The sequence below is a fragment of the Carcharodon carcharias genome, chromosome 1 (genome assembly GCF_017639515.1).
Source record: "Carcharodon carcharias isolate sCarCar2 chromosome 1, sCarCar2.pri, whole genome shotgun sequence".
Lineage (NCBI taxonomy): Eukaryota > Metazoa > Chordata > Chondrichthyes > Lamniformes > Lamnidae > Carcharodon > Carcharodon carcharias.
Window position 1 is genome coordinate 193,605,122 of NC_054467.1, and position 25,816 is coordinate 193,630,937.

The following is a 25,816-nucleotide window of genomic DNA, read 5'->3' on the forward strand; positions in this document are numbered from 1 at the left end:
ATTAATTGGGAGGAGTGCGTGCAATACTAGCTCCACACAGTTGATTATGAATTTTGCTGTGGAGTAAGATAACTGATGATAGGCCATGATTTGCATTTTCAAGACAGGAGATCTCAAACCAAATTTCTCATGCCAACATGCCAATTTTCATCCAACAAAGAAAGTGCAGGTATGTTCAATTGCCCCTCTATAAAATAGTAAAACTAATATGGAAATAGATTTGGAAAATTTCAACACGATACAGGCTGCTCAGAGCTCAGCAAGGAAAATCAAGGTGAATCAAAATCTTATTATTAATGTTTAGCTTTATGTCAACCCACTATATAATTCCAGCCATCTTAATGCCTTGGCATAAACCTAATCTGGTTAGACCAGCATTTATAGAACATCCCTAATTGCCCTTGAGAAGGTGGTGGTGAGCTGCCTTCTTCAACCACTGCAGTCCATGCAGTGTGGGTACATCCACAGTGCTGTTTGGGAGGGAGTTCCTGGATTTTGACCCAGCGACAGTGAAGGAATTGTGATATATTTCTAAGTCAGGATGGTGAGTGACTTAAAGGAGAACTTCCAGGTGGTGGTGTTCCCATCTATTTGCTGCCGTTGTCCTTCTGGATGGTAGAGGTTGCAGATTTGGAAGCTGCTGCCAAAGGAGTCTTGGTGAGTTTCTGTTGTGCATCTTGTAGATGGTACACACTGCTGCGTCAGTGGTGGAGGGAGTGAATGTTTGTAGAAGGGGTGCCAATCAAGCGGGCTTCTTTGTCCTGGAATGTGTCAAGCTTCTTGATTGTTATTGGAGCTGCACTCATTCAAGCAAGTGGATACTATTCCATCACACTCCTGACTTATGCCTTGCAGATGGTGGACTGGCTTAGGGTAGTCAGGAGTAGTCAGGAGTGACTTATTCACCTCTGACCTGCTCTTGTAGCCACAGTATTTATATGGCTAGTCCAGTTCAGTTTCTGGTCAATGGTAACCCCCCAGGATGTTGGTAGTGGGGGATTCAGTGATGGTAATGCCATTGAACATCAAGGGGTGATGGTTAGATTCTCTCTTGTTGGGGATGGTCATTGCCTGAGTGGGGATAAGGGGGTCCTTCTCAGGATGGTGGCCGGTGACTAGTGGAGTTCCTCAGGGATCAGTGTTGGGACCACAGCTTTTCACTTTATACATTAATGATTTGGATGAAGGAACTGAGGGCATCCTGGCTAAGTTTGCAGATGATACAAAGATAGGTGGAGGGACAGGTAGTATTGAGGTGGCGGGGAGGCTGCAGAAGGATTTGGACAGGTTAAGAGAATGGGCAAAGAAGTGGCAGATGGAATACAATGTGGGGAAGTGTGAGGTTATGCACTTTGGTGGGAAGAATAGAGGCATAGACTATTTTTTAAATAGGGAGATAATTCAGAAATCTGGAGTGCAAAGGGACTTGGGAGTCCTAGTCTAGGATTCTCTTAAGGTTAACTTGCAGGTTGAGTCGGTAGTTAGGAAGGCAAATGCAATATTGGCATTTATTTTGGGAGGACTAAAATATAAAAGCAGGGATGTGCTGCTGAGGCTTTATAAGGCTCTGGTCAGACCACATTTAGAACATTGTGAGCAATTTTGGACCCCGTATCTCAGGAAGGATGTGCTGGCCCTGGAGAGGGTCCAGAGGAAGTTCACGAGAATGATCCCAGGAATGAAAGGCTTATCATATGAGGAACGTTTGAGGACTCTGGGTCTATACTCGATGGAGTTTAGAAGGATGAGGGGGGATCTGATTGAAACTTACAGAATACTGAAAGGCCTGGATAGATTGGACATGGGGAAGATATTTCCATTGGTAGGAGAGACTAGGACCTGAGGGCACAGCCTCAGAGTAAAGGGAAGACCTTTTAGAACAGAGATGAGGAGAAACTTCTTTAGCCAGAGAGTGGTGAATCTATGGAATTCATTGCCACAGAAGGCTGTGGAGACCAGGTCATTGAGTGTATTTAAGACCGAGATAGATAGGTTCTTGATTGGTAAGGGGATCAAAGGTTACGAGGAAAAGGCAGGAGAATGGGGTTGAGAAACTTATCAGCCATGATTGAAAGGCGGAACAGACTTGATGGGCCGAATGGCCTAATTTCTGCTCCTATGTCTTATGGTCTTATGGCCTGACACTTGTGTGGCAATAATGTTATTTGCCACTTATCAGCCCAAACCTGGATATTTTCCAGGTCTTGTTGCATTTGGACATGGACTGCTCCTGTATCTGAGGAGTTGCAAATAGTGGGCAAGCATAGTTGTGCAATCATCAGCGAACATCCCCACTTCTGACCTTATGATGAAAGGAAGGTCATTAATGAAGCAGCTGAAGATGGTTGGGCCTAGGACACTACCCACCCTGAGGAACTCCTGCAGCGATGTCCTGGAAACTGAGATGATTGATGTCCAACAACCACAGCCATTTTCCTTTGTGCTGGGTATGGTGAGTTTTCCCCCTGATTCCCATTTACTCCAGTTTTGCTAGATTGGGCTCCTTGATGTCACACAGGGTAAAATGCTGTCTTGATGTCAAGGGCAGTCAATCTCACATCACCATTGGAGTTCAGCTCTTTTGGCCCATGTTTGAACCAAGGATGTAATGAGGTCAAGAGCTAAGTGACCCTGCTGGAACTCAAACTGAGCATCAGTGAGCAGCTTATTGATAAGTACGTGCCACTTGAAAGCACTGTTGTTAATCCTTTCCATCACTTTACAGATGATCAAGAGTAGACTGATGGCCAGCAATTAACTAGATTGGGTTTGTCCTGCTTTTTGTGTAGAGGACATACCTGAGCAATTTTCCACATTGCCAGGTAGATGCCAGTGTACATGATGAGTAAGCCACCACATACTTTAGTTGATTAGCATGGGTCAGCAATGTGGGACATTGTTGGTATTTGTCAGCAAGGGTATTCGGCTTTTTCACGAAGACTCCATAGGTGAAGAGTTGAGGTGTATGGTCCCTGTCCAGTTCAATAGCACTTGCAATTTTCCCAATGCTAACAGGTGAATCCTGCTTGACGTTCTTCAGAATCAGAGGTGATTTGGTGTTTACAGGAGCACCTGCTGTCCACTCTTCACTCCAGATATTTGGTAAAGAACAGTCAAAGTAATCAAAAAATGTTGACAATATTTGATGTCTTGAAGAGCCATGTTGCTAGTTGCTTAAATAAATCAGAGAGCAAAATTGCTGAATAGGCTTTGTGACAAAATCATGTTGTCAATGCAATCACATCTGAATGCTGAAGATTTGAAGAAGATGTGTTGAGGAGAGCTGCTAACATGGGAGGAAGGTTGACATAATGGGTTGGATTTATGGTGTGCCATGGTCTCCACCCCCTCACCTATAAAGTTGGGGCTGCCCACCCACAGGTCTGATGGCTGGCCCACAGCCATTTAATGTTAGGAGCAGCATTAAGTGGTTCGATGCCTCTTAATTGAGAGGAAGTCCCGCGTTAGAGAACTACCGTCTAACTGGATGGCCGTAGCTCTGTAGTGCTAGCAGCACCATCAGGTGCTGCCATATGCAGTCCCACCATGCCGAGGAACCTGGACTGTCAGGTAAGTCCAGGGTCTCACCAATGTCAGGCTGGCAGGCCCTGGTTAGCGGGTTGAGGTGGGTGGGGGGTGGTGGGGGTGTTGGAGGGGGTGTGCTGGATTCAAGAAGCCAGAGTGGTGGGTTTAACATCAAGGAGATGTCCTGGGGGTGCCTCTGATGGTTCCAGATGACCCTGCAAAAGGGCTTGCCCCGACATCCCTAGCCTGTTCCCGACTGGCGTGGGCCTTCAACTGCTGCAGATATAATACTGGTGGGAGTGGGCTGAGACTATTAAGTGGCCATTAATTAGTCACTAAAGGGCCTCCATAGGCCCATGATCAGGTAGACAACCCGACAGCATCCCCATCCCCCTTTTAATCGTGGTGGGGGCAGGGGCAGATGAGCAGGTAGTGGTCATATGGCACTCCTGGATAGGGGCACCAGATTTGGTGATCCACATATGTTGGATCTTGATTTTTTCAGCAGTTTCCAACATCTTTTTTGTGATTAGTGACCAGTTGAGAGTGATGCCCAAGTAAAGAGGGTGAGCACGGTAGTGAGTTCAGGAGAGGCACTATCATTGTGAATCAAGTAAATGCTTCTGTTTAATTCACGATAATTACCTTTTCATACTGATACAGATGTTATTTGTTACAGATATACATATACCTGAACACATTGTAAACTCACATGGATACCTACTTGAAACAATTACATTTCCTAATATACCTGACAACAACTAGGGAAAGAGAAGGAAGAAGACTGGCAAACAGAAACATTTGCTGGGGAAGTGAGGGAGATTGTGGGGTTCATTTTAAAATGCAAGAATTGTTTGGGGTCAGAGCTTTTTGAAAATTGGAGAAATTGAAGCACATCCAAAAGCTAGCTTCAATACGCAGACTTCTGAGTTTAATAGAAGCACATTTGGATGCTGGCATGAACCTTCTTGCCCATGTTGGAGATTAATTAATGCAGGCAAGTGGGAAGTTATAATTAATATCCCTAGGAGATGTTAATGAAGTCTTTGGAAGTTTTAATTTATCCTTGATCTAAACTGAATTTGTCCGACACATTTCCTCGAGTTTGAGGAACTGATCAATTGAGGCAATATAGAGCCGCTTTTCAGCTGGCTATTGAAACTTGTCGTTGCCCTATCTAAAGAAAAAGTCACTTATTGTAGCTACTGTCTTAGTTCTCTCTGACAAACATGTGTGGCTGAGAGTACGTACAGCTTTTGTCAACCTAGGAGACTTTCAAACTGACAAGGTCAGAATGGGAGGCGTGTGGGATATGTTTGGCAGCACATCAGAAGAGTAAGATCATGACCATCTATGAGAGTGTTGACATGCTCTGGTGGACTCAACATGTACACAGGATGGAGATGTACAAGAGAGGTGCTGGGGTTACAGGAAGCACTGTCTGCATCACATGGTTTACAAACAGAGGCTTAGCTTCCTTTAGCTCTCAGAGCAGCAATACTTCCACAGGCCGAGGGTGTCACATTCTTCAGATGCTTTTGAGAAGGAGATCTGATCCCTGCTTGACCAGTTGGCCATGAATTATCACTGGCTGAGAAAGTGATCATCACCTTTTTCCTCCCAATCCTTCCACTGTGCTGCTGGAGACATAACCAGGATCTCACAATCAGCTGCCTGCGAATGCAGAAGGCAGTTCGCTGATGGATATTTTGCCAGGGCTGATAATTACGTAAACTTGCCTCTGATGACAATAGCCAGTCTGAGCACTGTCACAACAACCAGGAGTTCTATATTTATGTTGCAGCTAAGTAATACCATTGTGAATATCATGGTCATAATTAAAGAAAGTAAAAGCCAAATTAAAATTTCAGACTTAATTGCTGGCTTGGAGAAGACAAGGGATACCCCTTTTTCTAAGGTGCAGGGTGTGATCCTGATGGTGGGAGTAAGGCCATGAAAGCTCTTCAGCCACTCGTCATGCTTTGCATTCCTGCCCAATGGGTCCCATCATGTATTAAAATCATCAAGGAACATGTGAGAAGTCTAACTGACACTTAGGATGAAATATTGTGCAAGATGTGAAAGTGGTGTGAATCAATAAGTTTTATCTGGCATTATAAGGGAACTTAACAACATAACATTTTGTCGTACACCTTTATGTATAGCCTTGATGAATTATAAATCTTTGAATGGATATTCATTGAGTTGGGTTAATGCTAGAGCCCTTTAAAAATGGCGGGCAGGTTCCGATTTTGGGAAAGCCAACCCTTCCTAGGCTGTAACTTTTTCAGAAGGGCCTTTAAAGTCAGTGGGCTGTTTCCTGTTAGAAGCCAATATCCAGCGCTCCCGACATGGCTGGCTCCATTGCAGAGATAGGTATCCCTTCCTACTCAGCAATTTTCATTGAGTCAGGCCAGGTTTTTAAAGAGTCGTGGATCATGGCTCCTCAGAGAAGCCGTGAACCGTAGCGTGCGTGAGGGGACCTATTAAAAGTTAAGTTTAAAAGGTTTTCCTCCTGCCCCCTATGTCAAGCTATGCCCCCCACCCACCGCTTGTGTCCCCTTATGCTCCCATGCCAAGATATGCCCTTCCACCCACCCCTTTCATGCTCCCTATTCCAAGCTCTGCCCTTCCACCCACCTGCTCAGGCTCCTCATACCCCTTATCTCAAACTTCATCCTTCTACTCACCCTGTCAAGCCCCTCATGCCCTCTATGCAAACTCTGGCACTTCCATGCCCATTAACCCACTGTAAACTTTCCAGAACCAAAGAGCACCACAGTTTATAGTGGGATTTATAAAAAAAAAGGCTTTGAAAAAATGTAATCCATTGATAACTTTTTTCCTGTGCTTGTAAATAAAAGTCCGGACCAAGCTAATAAAAGTGTCAATCCTCCAGGCCCTATGAAGTTTCAAAAACCATAAAACCCTTGAAACCACTTAACTTGTGTCAACAAATGTTTTGAAACTGACAGCAGAGATCAGAGAACCTGAACTGTCAATCAAACAATGAGGAGTAGATGTTCTTCTATTGTAATAGCTGTCTGGGTTCTCAGCCAAGTGGGGTTTTGCTTTTTATAATTAAATTAGATTCAGCCAAATTCAGCTATCTTAAACCAAATGACCTGAGCCATGGAAAAGGCATTTCTGATATAAAAATGAAAGGTAATCTATCAATTTTTTGCAGTAATCGTAGCAAGGTTTGTCAGAGTAAAGCTACACTGCTGGATTTCATTATTTGTTACTGTCCCTCTACTAGGTACATCACTTGGGGACACTCCATTCATTTCCAACGAGAGTTTCAATGCAACACACCCTTCACTAAGTACGGCTAAGAACTGTCAGTCTCTGCCAATAGGTTTCACCATAAAATGAATTCTGGCTTTCACAGCATGTTGGAATTCGACCGGGAACAATGCTATTTGTTTTGTTTCTCTCGCCTATTATTCACAGTGAACAGCAGCCACTGTTGTAGTGCAACAACCATCATTGTGAGTGCTTGAGTGCTTTGTGTATGGCAATAATATTAACTGTAAAATCATTGAACAGCATCCATTTATGCTGTAAGGATTCAAAAATTGAGAACAGTGACAGCTGTCCATTTTGTTTGTGTACTACCTTCTGATAAACATGAAATTAGTGCACTCTGCAAACTTGTCTACCGATACTGGTCTCCTGAAGACAAATTACAGAATTGGTCCAGAAGCAAATATTGCTACTGACTGATAAAAATGCAAAGTCAATTCACCGATCAGAGTGCTCAGTCAATTGATCACACAAAGAACATAACAGCAAGCAGTGTTACAAAGACATAAAGGACTAGAATGAATTGGTTTCCTAGGCTTTAATAATAACCTGTAATGAGTGCTAGTTTGCTAGTGGCACTGGCCAATATAACAGTCTATCTTGGCCCCTAAAGTTGAAGCAGTTATAAAGGTTATAAGATTTCTTGTCATTTTGTAAAAAAACAACAAAAAAATGATTTCCACTGAGAGAAGACTGCTGTAAATAATTCCACATTGGCCTTTAATGAAAGGGGCACTATCATCATGAAAGAGTACTTGGTAAAGTGTTTCCTTTGCTCAGGGAGAAGAGACAATAGACCCATATGTCACCTTCATCATAGTGATATGCTCCAAGAAATACAATTGTACAATACTCTGGAAAGGTTGGATGATGACAAATGGCTATTGAATATAAGAATAGGACAGAGGTAATGGTACCATGGAGATGAATTCATTGTTGTAGTCAGTAGCAATGGTAGAGGGGAAGTCAGCAATTGATTCTGAAACAAAGGAGACTCAATTAAGTGATTTTCATCATCAGTTGGTAATATTTAATGCAGAGTTTAGTCCGCAATCATTATATGATGAGATGCAATGTGGATTATAAAGAAGCAAACAGGAAGCTCAAACTTGGCTTGAAAACTTATTTACAATGGCACACACATTCTAATGGCCTGAGTGACCCTGGAGGTGAATACCTCTAAAATTAACTTCCAGTCATGTCAATCAGTAAGTGTAGCCTATCCCACTAGGCTTTACTCAAAGGTTTGGCTGCTGAGGGAGCCTTCTGACCCATCCAGTTAAAGTTGTGATAGAATCCAAATGACATCATCTGACCTCATTTGAATTAATGAGACAATTGCCTCTCTTGGCTGCAAAGTAAAATGAGTGGTCAATGAGTTTCAAGGCGCAAAAGGACAGTAAGCCCGATTTTCCATCTTAATTGTTAGCCTGCCCAACCCAATGAGCAGATTGAGTTGAAATTGAGGTCATGGTATTTGACCATTTGTCTTTTCCCCATTCCTGGGACCTTGCTGTTTGCAAATTGGTTATTGAGTTTATTGACATAAAGATAGTGATTACACTTCAAAAACAACTCACAAATAGTGACATGTTTTGCATTAAGCTGAGGATGTGATATGGTTCTATATAAATGCTGACTTTTTTCCATCAATGCTGTGTACAAGAAATTAAATGAAACATTGATTATGGTGTGCTTGCAAATAAAAGAGGAATAACATTTCATCTTGTGAGTCAATTCACTTTCTTAATAAAAGAAACATTAAACAAATCTTTAAACATTTGAATTGTTTAGCTCCAAAAAATAAAAAATGAATTGTTTTGAACCACTTAATGCTGGTTTACCAGTGACAAAAAATATTAAAAGAGCTACAAGGCACAATGGATCAAATAAGGTTAAATTTGTTTTTCTCCCTGCAGAAGATGCGTACAAGACTCAAGTGCGAATTGATGATGATCCTGCATACTTGGACATACTGGACACAGCTGGACAGGTTAATTCTCTATTTATGTTCTTCTTAGTCATTAAGCAAATAAAAACTGCAAGATGTCTTAATACACTTGCTTGGGTCATGCCAGGGAGCAGAGAGAGGAAATAGTTCTTAAAAGATATGGATAAATAAAATGTTTTTTTTTATTTGTTCATGGGATATGAGGATTGCTGGCAAGGTCAATATGTGTTGCCAATCCCTAACTGCCCTTGAAATGTGGTGGTGAGCTGTCTTGAACAGTTGTAGTCCATGTAATGTAGGTTATCCATTGTGCTGTTAGAGAGGGAGTTCCAGTTTTTTTTGACCCAATTACAGTGAAGGAAGGAATAGTTCCAAGTCAAAATAGTGTGTGACTTGGAGGGGAAGTTAGAGGTGGTAATGTTCCCAATGTGTCTGCTGTCCTTGTCCTTCTGATACTGTCAAAGGAGCCTTGGCTAGTTGCTGCAGTGCATCCTGTTAATGGTACAGATATCTGCCACTGTGTGCTGGTGGTGAACATTTAAGATGGTGGATGTGGTATCAATAAAGCGAGCTGCTTTTTCCTGAATAGAGTTCTAGGAGCTGCACTTATCCAGATGATTGGAGAGTATTCCATCACATGCATGAATTGTGCTTTCAAGATGATGGACAGGCTTGGGAAGTCAGAAGGTGAGTTAGTCATTGCAGAATTCCTAGCCTCTGATATGCACTTGTATTCATAGTATTTATATAGCTTGTTCAATTCAGTTTCTGGTCAATATGGTATGACATAAATGCTGGGGAATACAGCAATGGTAATACCACTGAACATCAAAGGGAGATGGTTAGCTTTTCTCTTTTTGCAGGTGGTCATTGCCTGGCACTTTTGTGGCACGAATGTTACTTGCCACATATCAGTCTAATCCTGAATGTTATCCAGGTCTTGCTGTGCGAAAGCACAAACTGTTGCAGTATCTGAGGAATTATGAATGATACTGAACACGGTATAATCATCAGCAAACATCTGTACCCTGAGGAACTCCTGCAGTGATATCTAAGGGCTAAGAGGGTTGGCCTCCCCTATTACCATCTTCCTTCCATCGTTTTGTTGATGATCAGGTGTAGAGTGATGGGGTAATAACTGGTCAGGTTGGGTTTGTCCTGCTTTTTGTGGACAGGACATATCTGAGCAATTTTGTTTATTGGCTCAATGCCAATGTTGCAACTTTATTAGAATAGCTTGGCTAAGGAGATGACTAGTCCTGGAGTACAAGTCCTCAGAACTGCAGTTGGGATGTTATCAGGCCTCATTGTCTTTGCTGTATTTAGAGTCTTCAGCAATTTGTTCTTGATTGAAAGGATGGACAAAGTTCCAACTGTTTCATTATATCCACAGAAGCCCAGAAATTCCAGCATTTTTGTTAATTACACAATTGCTGCACTGACTGGTAAGCTGAAGGATGCTTTATCTGCCTCTAAGCCTAATTCTAAAATGATTTCAAACTGGTTATTATTTGATGTAGTAAGTCAATACTACTAAAACCGATTAGAAACACTAATAGAGATACAATGTGAGTTCTGCATTCTGCAGTATCGTGTCCTGTTCTCGTTCACTAAAATGGCTTGATATTCCAGGATAACACTGGAATACAAAGATAACCCCAGCTTCTTTTCTCCTGCAAACCGTCATCTTAAACCCCTCTGCCCTGTCACCTTCACCCCCACTTCCAATAATATGTGCAAGGAGCTTATGGATTTCTTTGTCTTTTCAATCAAGACCATTTGTTCAGCTGCCTCTGTTACATACCTCCCTCCAACTAGCCCACTAGGCCAAGCCTCCTTTAAAGTTCCTGTAGCCCTTCCTCTGCACTCATATCCTTCTCTAGTTTCTATCCTATCTCCCTCTATGCCCTTTCTGAGCTCATCGTATACATGAGACCCACCTCCAGCTTCCTCAATCTTATTCGCACTAAACTGCTGATCATCCAACTTCCCCTCTTGGTCTTCATCTTAACCAATGTTGTTAACAGTTCTCTCACTTCAAGTCCCCTGTCCTTTTCATCTGCTGTCCTCACTTCAAAAATCAACCCTTGACCCACAATCCTTGCCCAATCTCCAACCTCCCTTTGGTCTTCAAAGTCCCTGAGTGTGTTGTTGCCTTCCAAATCAGTGTTCAGCTTTCCCAGAGCTCCATGTTTGAATCTCTCCAATTAGGTTTCCACCCCTGTCACAGTACCCAAACGGCTCTTATCAAATTCACATGACCTCCTAAGTTAACATTAAGGTCAACTTTTCCCCCCTCATCCTTCTCAATCAGTCTGCAACCTTTGAAGGTTGACCACATCATCCTCCTCCACGCCTCTCCACTGTTGTCCAGCTTGGTGGGACTGCTCCATCTGGTTCCATTCTTATCTATATAATCATAGTGTAGTAATTATGGTTCTATTTAGTATGCAATGTACCTTTAAGAATAATACTTGTTAAGGAAGATCACATGATCTGTAGTAACCAATAGGAGAGTAGCGTGGGCTACCTCAGCAGTCGGTGCAGAGATAGAGTTGAAGTTAAAAGCACATATGTGGCTGCTGCTGAGAATATTGTAAATAAATTGAATGTTTCCACCCAAGCAGTGTCTGCTATCAAACTCTATCATTAATAGTACAACTCAGCCACCCTGCAACACATAGCCAGAGTATCAGTTACAATGTCTTCTCTTTCCACTCCTGCACTGTCACCTCTGGTGTCCTGCAAGGATCTATCCTTGGTCCCTCTGTTGCAGTATCACTTTAAGGGAATATGCAAATTGTGTACACATGTTTTTGAGGGGATGTAAAGCAGTATGTGACCAGCAGGCTGTGTTGATGTTATTATTGGTGGCGGTTGTTGTCTGTTCAATCCCTAGAGTAGAGCTGTTTGTTTAACTCTCCTGTAGCATCTACATACATTAGTTCTGATCTTCAAATAAATAGAATGTACGCATAATTTACCAATCCAGTGTGTGTAATTGGTGATAAAAGCAAAAATACTGTAGGTGCTGGAAATCTGAAACAAAAATAGAGAATGCTGGAAAAACTCAGCAGGTCTAGCAGCACCTGTGGATAGAGAAACAGAGATAAGGTTTTTAGTCCATATGACCCTCTGAAGAAGGGTCATACGAACTCAAAACGTTAACTCTGTTTCTTTCCACAGGTGCTGCTGAACCTACTGAGTTTTTCTAGCATTTTCTGTTTTTGTGTGTAATTGGTGAGTTTGCATAAAGAAGCCAGAAACACAACACCTTCCTATTTCTCATCTATATACAGCTCCTTGGCAACATCATTCAAAAACAGTAGGCCCCCACAAAGTCGATAGACTTTTGAACGACTATGCTGCATTTTACAGACCTGCCCCTACCGTGACAGGGCCGTAAATTCCGCCTAGTATTAATTTTTATAAGTAAGCTGTCAACACTCAATTTTACCTCGTTATCATCTCTGCCAACTCTACTGTTGCTAAATTATCAAACTGTTTATCTGACATCCAGGACAAGAGGAGAAATTTTCTCCAATTAAATATTGGAAGACTGAAGCCATTGTTTTTGGCCTCTGTTCCAATCTCCGTTCCCTAGCTACCAACTCCATTCCTCTCCCTGGCAACAATTTGAGATTGAACTAGTCTGTTCACAATCTTGATGTCATATTTGACCACAAGATAAACTTCCAACCAGCTGTCACTCAGACCTATTTTTTCCACCTCTGAGACTGACTTTGCCTCAGTCTCAGCACATCTGCCACTGAAACCTTCATTCATGCCTCTTAGTACATCTAGACTTGACTATGCCAATATATCCTGGCTGGTCTCCCATATTCTATCCTCCTTAATCATGAATTCCTTCAGAACCCTGCCACCTATGCCTTAACACGAGCCAAGTCCCATTCCTTATCACCCCTGTGCACGCTGAACTACATTGGCTCCCAGTCAAGCAATATCGTGGTTTTAAAATTCTCTTCCCTGTTCTCAAATCCCTCCATTGCCTCCCCTCTCTATCCCTGTAATCTCCTCCAGCCCCACAACTCTCCGAGATATCAGCATCAGGTGGCCATGCCTTCAGCTATCTAGGCCAGAAGCTCTGGAATTCCCTTCCTAAACTTCTTTATCTCTTTGTCTCATTTCCTAGCCTTTATGACACTCCTTAATACCTAACTCGTTGACCAAGCTTTTGGTCTTCTGATATAATGCCTCCTATATGGCTTGGTATCGTACATTGTTTTATAATGCTCCTGTGAAGCTGCTTGTGGTATTTTATTATGTTAAAGGCAGTGTAAGAATATAAGTTGTTATTACTGTTGCTGGAGATAGGGCTCCATCTCATAATGACAGTTGCAATGAAGCAAGAGTACAATTTTTTGAACAACAATTTGACATCAAGCAGCTTCTATTTGGCTTTAGTCTGCCTTTAATAATATATCCAGGGAGCCTAGGGAACAGTGAATAGCACCAGTGACAGAACCAGTTTATTAGCAGTTCCGTCCTCTTTCCTGATATCTTGAAGAGAGACCCCTGAATTTACAGTAAAGAGACAGGATAATAGGTAACAGTGTCAGTAACATTAGATGACCAGTAAATTATGGTCATCGATGACTCCTCTGAAAGCACAAAAAAGTGGACATTATCAATGATTTGCAGCTGATTATCATTCAAGTTTCCAGTGGAAATGGCACATAAATATTTAGATTTTAGTACCATGTGGACAATCTCCCAATTCTTTTCTTGTGGCTTTTTATCATCTCCTCCATCGTTTCATTCTTCTGTTTTCTTCCCTTTCCATTCTTTTACAATCCTGGCCAGAGATATTCACTTATGTGGTAACAAGGTCACAAATTTCTGCTCATTCACTTTAAAAGGAAAATCACAGGCTGGCATGTGCAGAATTAGAAAATGCTTGCTTCAGTCACTTGTTTCCTTAATTCCTTATTCAACATTTCTTATCTTTCATTGCCATTCATCCTCTTTTAATACCATTTTCTCTTTGCTATGTTTAATTTTTACAAACAGCTTTTTCCAAACTACGTGGAATTTCTGACCGGTATTATATTGACTAGATGTGATGGGCATATTTAATCATTTGGTTACCTGATCAAGAGATGTCGAGGAGGTTAATACAATGAAACCTGTCAATTAAATCATGAATTTTATTAGGTACAAGGAAGTTATAAGCAACACAGCAAAATTTTATTATATTCTGATGGAAACTTAAAGTAATGAGAGCGATTTTATTTTTTAACTAGGAATGAAAAATGACTGATAGCTAATACAATCCCATTTTACACATCGCCTGATTTTCCTTTCCAAATGGCTTTATTTAGGAAAGCCAGGTCTGCATGCAGCCTAACAGGCAGCTGTAAAAGGGGTTGCTGCAGGTTTCGACCAAAATGATAAGTTTTTCAAAGGTAGTTACCTGAATGTGGAGTGGAGGGGAGTAGGAATTCTTGACCGAAACCCACAATAAAACCAGGGGTGGCTGCAGGTCTCTGCTCGAGCTCAACACCGACATATCTGATCACCACCGTATCTGAAAGCCCCCGATTACTTCCACCACTTTTCTTTCCCCCACTCATTGTTAACATATAAGCTGCTTTCTTCCATGAGTAACAGTCACACATTTCAGTAAGCACCGAACACTTGATGGTTGAGTATATGGAACACAGCATGGTGATGGCCTTATAGATACAGCAGCTTTTCGGTTTCTGTTGTTTTTGACTTCTTTGAAAACCTGTTGAAAACAATGCTCCTTTATACATCATATTTTGCCTACAACAAATGATTTTTGTTACAGATGAGACCTCATGACATATCTATTCCTGAATGCTTTTGTGGACAGTCCAATCATGTAAACATTTGTTGTTTACTCCAAGCTACTTCACTTCACCAACACTTCCTAACCCAGGAGTTCTTAACTATACTTTATTAACTGTTGGGCTGCATTTTAGATGCCCCCACCAGGCGTGTATTCGGTATTGGGGGGAGGGTGGGTGGGGCGGGGGGGGGGGGGGGGGGGGGGGGGGGGGGGGGGGTGGGGGGGTGGGGGGTTGCAGGGTGGGGTATGGGGCAGGTGCCCACCTCACCACCTTCCCACTCACCCTATAATACGGGGGTTGGGCGGGTGCCGAAATTGGCAGCCCACCCACTACATTTAAATAGGCAGTCAAGGGTCAATTAGGTTTGTTACCAAGCCAATTGACCCTAATACTATACTGCACATGCCATGAAACGGTTGGCACTAGCAGTAAGGCAGGAGTGGGCATCCTGATTTCCTTTCAAAAAAAATTCTTCAAATGGTGGGAAGGAAGAGGAGGGGTGTTTTATCTTCAGAAGCAGATTGGGAGGGCACCACACCCCTCTCCTGCCCCCTTCCTTAACCTGCCCAAACCCTCATTGCCCAGGAGCCCAGACTTACCTGTTTCCTGGGATCCATTGGGCCTTATTCTGCTTCCTCATTGCAGTCGCAGCAACACCCGCTCTTGGCGTTGCCAGGACTGACGGAGCTGCCGGCTAATCAGATTAAAGTACAGTGATGGACAGAAGTCCCACTCTGGCCCTGTTTAGCTCACTCGCAGTGCTTTATGGCTGTGAGGCGGGCCGAATCATTGAAGTTACACTTAAATCAATCATGGCTGATGTCATTGTTGCCACCTTATTACCACTGCAACACCATCTGTTTATCTTGGAAAGCCTGTTGCTCCACAATAAAAATACATATAATTTTAGTCCTTTAAGCCCCAAGATGTCCACAGTATAATTATCCAGTATTTTCAATGTTCTGCTGCAAGTCTTCCTTTCTGATGGTTGCTACTCTCCCTCCTGGACACTGCTACTTTCCTTATTGCCCTGGTGGTTCACCTCAAGGATGCCCCTCCCAACTTGCAACCTCCCTTCTACTGCCACCAACGCCACCCGCCCCCCCCCCATCCTCCACCCCCAAAACCCTGATCCCTTTTCCCTTTAAGGGCTTATATACAGGAGGGTCACTACCTGTAATGCAGCAAGATCCCTTCTCTGGCAAGCTGCCTGTTAATGCCCATTAGATGTCTACAGTTTCCGGGTTTGATGATAGTGCAGCTAAAGGTTTGATATTACATGGCTTCAGATCTATCCATTCAGACATGATGCATTTGCCCAGTTTGCATTACCTGAGAATGTCCCCGTTATCTCAACTCTGTCTTCTATTAGTTAGCCAATCCTCTATCCATGCTAACGAACTACCCCCAACACCATAGGCTCTTATTAAGTAGCTTTATGTGTGATACCTTAGTGAACGCCTTTTGGGAATCCAAATGTATCACAACTACTGGTTCCCCTTTACCTATCCTGCTTGTTACCACCTCAAAGAATTCTAATAAATTTGTCAGGCATGGTTTCCCCTTCATGAAGCCACTCTGCTTGACTAGGTTATGTATTTCTAATGCTCTGCTATTACATCCTTTATAAGAGACTCCAACATTTTCCTGATGACAGATGTTAAGCTAACTGGCTTATAGTTACCTGTTTTTTGTCCCCCTCCCTTTATGAATAAGGGTCTTACATTGGCAGTTTGCCAATCCTCAGGGATTGATTCTTGGAATTAGGATGGAGACTGAAGAAGTTGAATCTGAAACTAGGGTCCTGAATCTAAATAAAAGGGAACTACGAGCATATGAAGCACAAATTGACAATGCATCCACTATCTCTGCAGCTACTTCCTTTAATATCCTAGGATGCAACCCATCAGGTCCAGGGGACTTATTGGCTTTTAGCACCATTAGTTTCCCTAGTATTTTTTCTCTAGTGATAATTATTGTATGTAGTTATTTCCTCTCTCCCATATTGCCCCTTGATTATTTAGTATTTTTGGAATGCTATTAGTGTCCTCTTTTGTGAAGACTGAACCAAAATGTGTTTCAATTCTTTTGCCATTTCTTTGCTCCCCATTATAATTTCCCCTGTTTCTGACTGTAAGGGAACTACATTTGTCTTTGCTAACATTTTTCTCTTCACATATTTATAGAAGCTTTTACAGTCAGTTTTTATGTTCCCTACAAGTTTACTCTCATATTCCATTTCCCCCTTCTTGATCAATCTTTTTTCCCACTTTTGCTGAATTCTAAATTGTTCCCAATCCTCAGGCTTGCTGTTTTTTCTGGCAATTTTATATGTCTCCTCTTTGGATCTAATACGATTCCTAATTTCTTTTGTAATCCATGGTTGAGCCACCTTTCCTGTTTTATTTTTGTGCCAGACAGGAATGAATAATTGTTTTAATCCATGCATACGTTCCTTAAATATTAGCCATTTCCTATCCACCGTCAGCCCTTTTAGCAAGGTTCCCCAATCCATCATTGTCAATTTGTGCTTCATATGCTCGTAGTTCCCTTTTATTTAGATTCAGGACCCTAGTTTCAGATTCAACTTCTTCAGTCTCCATCCTAATGAACAATTCTATCATTTTATAGTTGCTCTTCCCCAAGGGACCCCGCACAACAAGATTGTTAATTAATCTTTTCTCATTGTGCAATATCTAGTCTAGGATAGCCTGCTCTCTAGTTGGTTCCTCAACATATTGGTCTAAAAATCATGTACACATTCCAGGAAATCCTCCCCCACAGTATTATTGCTCGTTTGGTTTGTCCAATCTATATGTAGATCAAAGTCTCCCATGATTACAGTTGTACCCTTATTACATGCATCTCTAATTTCCTGCTTAATGCTTTCCTTTACACCTCTGTTACTGTTTGGGGGCCTATAGCCTATAGCCTATTGGCCTATAGCCAACCTCCATCAATGTTTTCTGCCCCTTGGTGTTTCTTAACTCCACCCAAACAGATTCCACATCATGATTTTCTGAACCAATATCCTTCCACATTACTGCATTGATTTCCTCCTTTACTAACAATGCTACCCCACCTTCTTTCCCTGTCTTTCCTGGATGTTCCGTTCCCATCCTTGGTCACCCTGCAGCCATGTCTCCATACTTGCAACTATATCATAACCGTTTACATCTATTTGCGCTGTTAATTCATCTACCTTATTGTGAATGCCTTTAGACTTGACTTTTTAACCTTGTTAGTCATAGTTTTATTTTGCTCTATGACCCCATTTGTTTCTCGCCCTTGTTTTTTCTGCCTTCCACTTTTTTGTTTACTTTTCTGTCTTTTGTTTTTATCCTTGTTTTCCCTCTCCTCTGTCTCCCTGCTCAGGTTCCCATCCCCCATTCTAGTTTAAACCCTCCCCAACTGCACTAGCAAACGCTCCCCCAAGGTCATTGGTCCCGGTACTGCCCAGGTGTAACCCGGCCAATTTGTACTGGTCCCACCTTCTCCAGAACCGGTCCCAATGTCCCAGGAATCTGAAAATCTATCCCCTACACCATTTCTTCAGCCATGAGTTCATTTGATATATCTTGTTATTTCTACTCTCGCTAGCACGTGGCACTGGTATAATCCTGAGATTACAACCTTTGAGGTCCTACTTTTTAATTTATGTCCTAACTCCCTATATTCAGTTTGGAGGACCTCATCCCTTTTTAACCTATGTCGTTGGTACCAATGTGTACCACGACCACTGGCTGTTCACCCTTCCCCTTCAGAATGCTCTGCAGCCTCTCTGAGACACCCTTGACTCTGGCGGCTGCAGGATCACCTGCCTGTTCCCCTTACAATTGAATCCCCTATCATTATAGCCCTGCCATTCTTCTTCCTCCCCTCTTGTGCAGCAGAGCCACCTGTGGTGCCAAGGACTTGGCTGCTGCTGCTTTCCCTTGAGAAGTTATCTCCCCCAACAGTATCCAAAACGGTATATCTGTTAGAGAGGTGGATGGCCACAGGGGACTCCTGTATGACCTGCCTTCCTCTACTCTCTCTGGTGATCACCCAGCCCCATTCTGCCCATTCATTCTTTACCTGTGGTATGACCACCTCACTGAACGTGCTGTCCATGATGATTTCAGCATCCACATTGAATCCACCCACAGCTCCAGCTCTGAAATGTAATTAGCCAGGAACTGCAGCTGGACACACTTGCTACACACATGGTTGCCAGGGACACTGGAAGTGTCCATGACTTCCCACATAGTGCAGGAGGAGTGTATTACGGGTGCGACCTCTGATGCTATGACTTCCTTTTAGATTAAGCTCATTAGTTACTCCCTTTAAAGAATACTAATTACATTAAGGGCCTTATTCTACTCCCACTACAGTCCAAAGTTCCCACCTTATTTAAGCTAATGGACTGCAACGTTTAATTAGTAGAAAAAGTAGAAGTACTCTCCTGACCCCACTGACCAATCAGCTGACTCCCCAGCGTCGTGTCACTTTTTGAATAGTGACGTCCTCGCGCCACTTTCAGCCCCGAGTCCAGTTGCCACTCTTTTTAAATCTCTGCTCTGACTCTCAGCTCCCACTCCTTTTAAATCTTACCAAGGCCGCCGCCCCACTCGCAATGCCTCCCAGTCCTGCTCTATTATTTTAATAGAAACAATGTGCTAGGCTGCGGGGAAAAAGCAGGAGAATGACACTAAGTCATAATGCTCATTTGGAGAGCCAGTGCAAATGGGCTGAATGGCCTCCTTCTGCACCATAACAAATCTGTGATTCTGTGAATAGTATATGGACTCTATCTAAGGTAAAACGGGACAACAAGGGAAAACAAAACAGGAAACAAGGGCCTGAATTTTACCCATGGCAGGCAGGCGTGATCGGCGGGCCTGGGAGCAGCCAGGAAACAGACCCCCATTGGCAATCGGCCGCCGGCCACGATTTCACGCTGGCTAGCCAATTAACGGCCAGCCAGCATTAAACGGGTGCTGAAAAGCTCACCACTGCTAGGGTGGGGGTGGGAAGAGGGTGGGCGGTGATGTCACTGCGGGTGTGGGCGAGCGCTGCGAGAGACCTCGCTGAAGGTAGACAGCTGTCTCAGCTAGCTGCAGACCTGTAGTTGATGAAACAAAGGTGTAAAAAGTGTAATAAAGGTGCAAAAAATGTCCATGCACCACAATCAAGCACCTGGAAGCATACTTCATAAAAATGCTGTCTGCAGGTATTTATTTTTATTTCATTTCATAATGTATATTTCTTCCCGACATTGAATGAGGTTTGCTGAAAAATGTAAAGGCCACCTGGCCGATTCGCCCATCCAACAACCATAAGGGCCACGAAAAATCAGAGACAATTGCTCCGTTATTGGGCTTTAATGCCGTCTTAATTGTCGGCGGGCATGCACATAAGTCAGAAGCACGCCTGCCGAGCGAAGCATCACGTGAGTGCACAATGACACTGGGGCTCTTGTCCGACGTTTTCTCGCACGATTTTACGCCCAATCAGTTCATGCGCGGCCAGCCCGTGGGGCGTAAAATTCAGCCCAAAAGTCTGATCTTGATCTATGAACATTGCAACAATTTGACAACCAAATGGGAAATCTGCTAATATTACGGTCTTGGGCATATAAGTTTACTAAAGCAAGTAAGGTGCAATGGGGTCAGAAATAGGCCATTTGCCCAACATGCCTGTGCCAGTATTTATATACTCTACAAGCCCCTCAGAATTTTGTGAGCAGTACATGAGTGATGGGGGCTTGGGGGGATGGTGGTCGGAGCCTCAGCTATTGGCCGCCAGCTGCTAGGGTTTTCTGCACTTGTTTACTGAGATCTTTGCATTTAATTGCATAGAAGGAAAAGGGCAACCATTTGTTTTGGCTTGAGGCCCCCTTGAGCAATTAATTCACCTGGCAGTGAGCTCTGCCATGAAGAGATATTAATGTTATTGAAAATTATTTTAATATTGGAATTGTAGTAGGGTCTGTGTCTGTGTGTGTGTGTGGGGTGCTTAATTGGATTAAAGCCAGCTAGTCTGGGTTCTTTGATGTATAGTAGCTTGAGGTGTTAATTAATTACACTTTAAGGGGTAAAATATAAAGTGCAATTTGCATTTGTTGAAGGAACCATTCAAAAAAAAAGGGTAAAATCATGCACCTAGCTGGGGAACGCCAAGCAATGTGTTTATATTGCTAATAAAATTGGTACAATGAAAGGATTATTGTAAGGAGAGGTCAAATTTAAAAAGGTTAATACAATGGAAAGTTTACATTCAAAGGGAAAGCTATGTATAAACAAAGGAATTATATGTGTGCAGGGCAGAGGCATGTAAGATCTAACCAGCCTGTAAGCCAACAACTATGTCTGTAAATTGAAAGGAATCTCATTTTGAATTTGTAAGGTCAAATGTGCTTTGCCTGGTGTCTGTTTAAAGTCTATGGGTTATTGTTGTCTTGGTGAATATTTACCAGAGATTGATTAATTTGGGGATTTGTTTAAAAGCTATTATGGTAGTAATGAGTGGACATGTGCATGTATTTAAATTTGTTGTTAAATTAATAAACGTTTAATTTAGTTTTATATAAAAAAAACCTCTTGAGGTTTGATGTTTTCATTCTTGAATTCGGAACTACATCTCAAACATAGCAATTGAAAATATAGGTTATAACAGTTGTTCAGGTTTCCCTCTGGCATTTAAACAACTCAGCCTTTACCAACTGTTGTGCCATAGCAATTGGAGGCTCATCCGGGATGTATTTGTGATTCCTTGATTGGTTTGGAATTGTTGAAACTTAACTTAAGGCTATGAGTACGAGAAGTACTTTGAATTCAGGAGTTGGTGAGGTCTTTTAGAAGTGGTGAGACTGAAAAAATAGCTGTACCTTTGGTTAAATCTCTTTTGGCAGTGGAAGATATAACTCTGGGTTACAAAAAGTAACGAAGAGTAAGTTAAGAGTTGGTGGATAAATTACAATTGGGTTTACCTGCGGGGGCTAAGAAATCAGACATAGTTGAAATGATAGCACAGCATTTGAAATTGGAAGGATTACCTGAGAGACAGAGTTCCCCAAGGGGTGGTTCAAAAGGGGACAGGCAGAAAGGCAGGAAAAAGAAAGAAAACAGGAAAGAGAAAAAGAGAGAGAGACGAATCCAACTGAAAATATTGGCGGTTAAAAAAGAGACGTCAGGATGTGAGGAAAGACTTATCTCCAGAACAGAACCCAATGGGTTTGTACGAGCTCTACCAAAGTTTGAGGGGAAAGATATTGAAGCATTCTTTATTTCATTTGAGAAGATAGCTAAACAGAAATGGCCACAGGAAAACTGGACATTAGTGTTACAGGCCAGGTTGGTTTGTAAAGAGCATGAGGTATTTGCTTCACTTTCTGAAGAGGTATCTGTGAATTATGATGTGGTAAAAAAGGCTATTCTGAGTGCATTTGAGTTGGTTCCTGAGCATACAGGCAGAAATGTAGGAATATGAGAAAACTTATATTGAGTTTGAAAGAGTAAAACAATGTAAGTTTGACCGATGGATATAAACGTTAAAAATAGAGACAATATATGCAGCTCTTAGAACAGTAATTCTTTTGAAAGAATTTAAAGACTCAATCCCTTCGGTAGTGAGAACTCATGTGGAGGAACAGAGGGTTCAAACTGTAAGACAAGGAGCAGGGATTGTTGATGATTGAGTTAGTTCATAGAGCTAAACCTTTTTTGTCACCCTTGTCAAGGAAGAGGATTGGCTGGAAATTCCCAGCAAGTTTTTTTCTTTGAATAAAAAGGAAGGTGCTGAAGGTAAGAGTGACATTCGAAAATTGTAAAAAAAAGTGTGGCACACAAAATCATTATGTTGGCAATTACTGGGAAAATCTGTTTGAATTATTGGGGAACAGCAAAGCTCTGGAAGTAAAAGTACTGTGGATTCTGAGATTCAGGCACAGGAAAAAATGGTTTGGGTACAGGTAAAACAGGGAGAATCAGCGATAGGTAAAGAACACAGTTTACCCAAGAGAATTCTGAAGAGCAAGTTGCAGAAATGTTTAAAGATTTTGTGCATGAAGGGAAAGTCTTTCCATGTGTACAGGTTGGATTAGGTAAATGCCTTAAAATTTTAAGAGACAGGGCCTAGTCAATCCTTAATGTTGTGGGATAGTGATATTTATTGTTCAAAGGGAGTATTGTAGGAGCGGGTGATAATAAATGGGAGTCACGGAGATGCTAAACCTTTTCCCTTGTGGAAGATACATTTAAAGAGTAAATAGAAGACAGATAAACTTGTTTTTGGAGTAGTGGAAAAATTGCCCATTACAGGGGTTCAGTTTATTTTGGGTAATGATATAGCTGGGTCACAGAGTTGGGCAATGCTTATGGTGGTTGAGCAGCCTGTAAAAGTGTTTTCAACAAAGGTGTTACAGGAGGAACATTTGGATTTTTTCCAGATCATAGGCACACAGGTTGAAACAAGAAAAACAGGAAGGGCAGATGGCTCAAAGGCAAGCAGTTGTCGAAATCCAATTAACTGGCACTGTGTTTGATAACATTGTTCAGGAGGAAAGACTACAGGACAATTCAGCTGAAGTGTTTAACTCAAGGAGGTTAGTGGACTTACAGAAAAAATGATTTTCAATTAAAATAGTTATATCAGAAAGCTCACTCAGAAACAAAATCAAAATGTATCCCAGTATGTTTTTATCTTAAGGGAGATATTCTGATCAGAAAATAGAGGCTGTATCATGGCTCAGCAAATGAAAGCTGGACTGAGGTGCATCAGATTGGTGATCCCATTAGGGTATAGAAATGAGATTCTGAGAATTGCTTATGAAATTTCAATGAGGGATATTTAGGGACTAAACACAAGCAAAAGTACAGAAACATTTTTATTAGCCAGGATTGCATAGGCTACATAGTTAAATTCTGTAGAACATGTCACTCATGTCTGGTAACAGGGAAACCACAAGTGGTGATTAAGTTGGTGCCTTTAATCCCAATACCAGCATTTGAAGAACCTTTACCAAGGGTTATGATTTATTGTGTAGGATTTGTCCCTAAGACTAAAAGTGGAAATCAGTACTGACAATAATGGACGTGTCTACCAGGTTTCCTGAAGCGATACCTTTAAGAAATATTACAACTAAGAAGATTGTGGAAGAGTTAACTAAATTGTTTACAAGATATGGTTTACCTAAGGAAATACAATCAGATCTGGGGTCAAATTTCATGTCACAGCTGTTTAAGGAAGTAATGAACAGTTTGGGGATAAAACAATTTAAGTCAACAGCTTATCATCTGGAGTCACAAGGGGCTTTGGAAAGATGGCATCAAACTTTAAAAATTATGGTAGGAGTATACTGTCAGGATTATCCACAAGATTGGGATGGAGGAAGTCTGTTCTTATTTTCTATTAGAGACACTCCTAATGCATCGACTGGTTTTAGCCCTTTTAAACTAGTTTATGGTCATGAGGTAAGGGGGCCACTGAAATTGATTCATGAGAAATTGGTGAGTCAAAATCCAGAAACTACTCTCCTGGATTATGTATCAAACTTCATAGAGATTGCACAGAGCATGTGATTTGGTCAGGGAACATTCAAATATATCACAGCAAGTGAATGAAAGGGAAGGCAGATAAGAAAGCTAAAACTCGCAGTTTTGTTGCTGGAAAGGAAGTGCTAGATCTGTCACCAGTATTGAGTGACCCATTCAAGGCAAGGTTTAATGGTCCTTACAGGATTGAAAATAAATTGAATGAAGTAAATTATTTAATAAATACTCCGGAAAGAAGCAGAAGGTATGACATTTAAATATGCTTAAAAGTACTTTGACAGGGAAGGAGAGCAAAAAGAGGTGTTAGTGATGGTGGATAATGAGAAGGATGTAGAAGTACAGGACTCTGAAATTGATTTTCCTCTAATTAAATTGGATAATGAGGGGTTACTTGAAAATTTAAATGAAATGTTGATTTACCTTCCAAACAAGTGTCAAAGTGATTTGGAAAAGCTATTGCTGCCACGCAAACCTATTTATGGGAATAAGTTAGGGAAGGCAAATTTAGCTATACATGGTGTGTCTGTACAGGTTTCATCTTCAATAAAGCAACATCCTTATAGATTAAACTGGACAAAGTTATCACAACTACAAAAATAAATTGACTGTGCTTCAAAATGATATTATTGAGTCTAGTTGCAGTAATTGGAGTTTGCCTATTGTGCTGATACTGAAACCAGATGGAACACACAAGACTGTGTGGACTATCAAAAGGTGAATGCAGTGACAAAAGTGGATTCATATCCTGTACCACAGTTGGAGGATTGTATTGAGAAAAAGGATATTGGCGGGTACCATTGTCGGAGGGAACAAAGGAGATATTGGCTTTTGTGATGCCAAATGGACTATGTCAGTTTAAAGTCATGCCATTTGGTATGGAGAATGCACTTGTGACATTTCAAAGACTGACAAACAAAGTAATTGTAGGTCTAAGCAAGTGTGCTGTTTATATTGATGATCTGATAGTTTTCAGTCAAATGTAGGAGGAGCATTGACAGCACCTGAAAGAATTATTTTCTTGATTACAAGAAGCTAATTTGGTGATGAACCTGGCTAAAAATGAATTTGCAAAATCGCAGTTATGTACCTAGGCCATACCATTGGACATGATAAGGTGGCCCCAAGAGATGTGAAAGTCAGGGCTATCATGGATTTCCTAGTGCCTACAACAAAATAAGTTTTGAGATTTCTGGGCATGAATGGGTTTTACTGGAAATTTGTACCAAATTTTAGTAGTGTGATTGCTCCACTGACTGAGCTATTAAAAAAGAACAAGAAGTTTCAATGGACCCAGGAGATTCAGAAGTCATTTGACAGTTTGAAAACTGTATTAACTATCACAGCAGTTTTGGCAGTGCCCAATTATGCCAAGCGATTTAAGTTGACCATTGGCGCAAGCCATATGGACATTGGGGCCATACTATTACAGAAAGATGAAACTGGAATTGAAAAACCGATAGGGTATTTTTCACAGAAGCTGAATGTACAACAGAGAAGATATTCAGTGGTCAAAAAAGAGACCTTGGATTTGGTGTTAGCATTGCAGCATTTTGACATCTATGTGGCAAACAATTCATCAGAAACAATTGTTTATACAGGCCGTAATCCTTTGAAGTTTTTGGAAAAAATTTGAGACAAAAGTGCAAAACTTTTCAGGTGGTCTATTA

General features: G+C 41.6%; 1 protein-coding gene across 1 annotated transcript in view; it reads left to right on the forward strand.

Annotated features, from left to right (window-relative positions):
• LOC121275753 (GTP-binding protein Rit2-like) overlaps positions 1 to 25,816 on the forward strand; it is a 293,055-nt gene that overhangs the window by 9,785 nt on the left and 257,454 nt on the right. Inside the window, exon 4 of the mRNA XM_041183351.1 lies at positions 8,751 to 8,824. Coding sequence (XP_041039285.1) covers positions 8,751 to 8,824 — 74 coding nt within the window. The remainder of the gene's footprint in view (positions 1 to 8,750; positions 8,825 to 25,816) is intronic.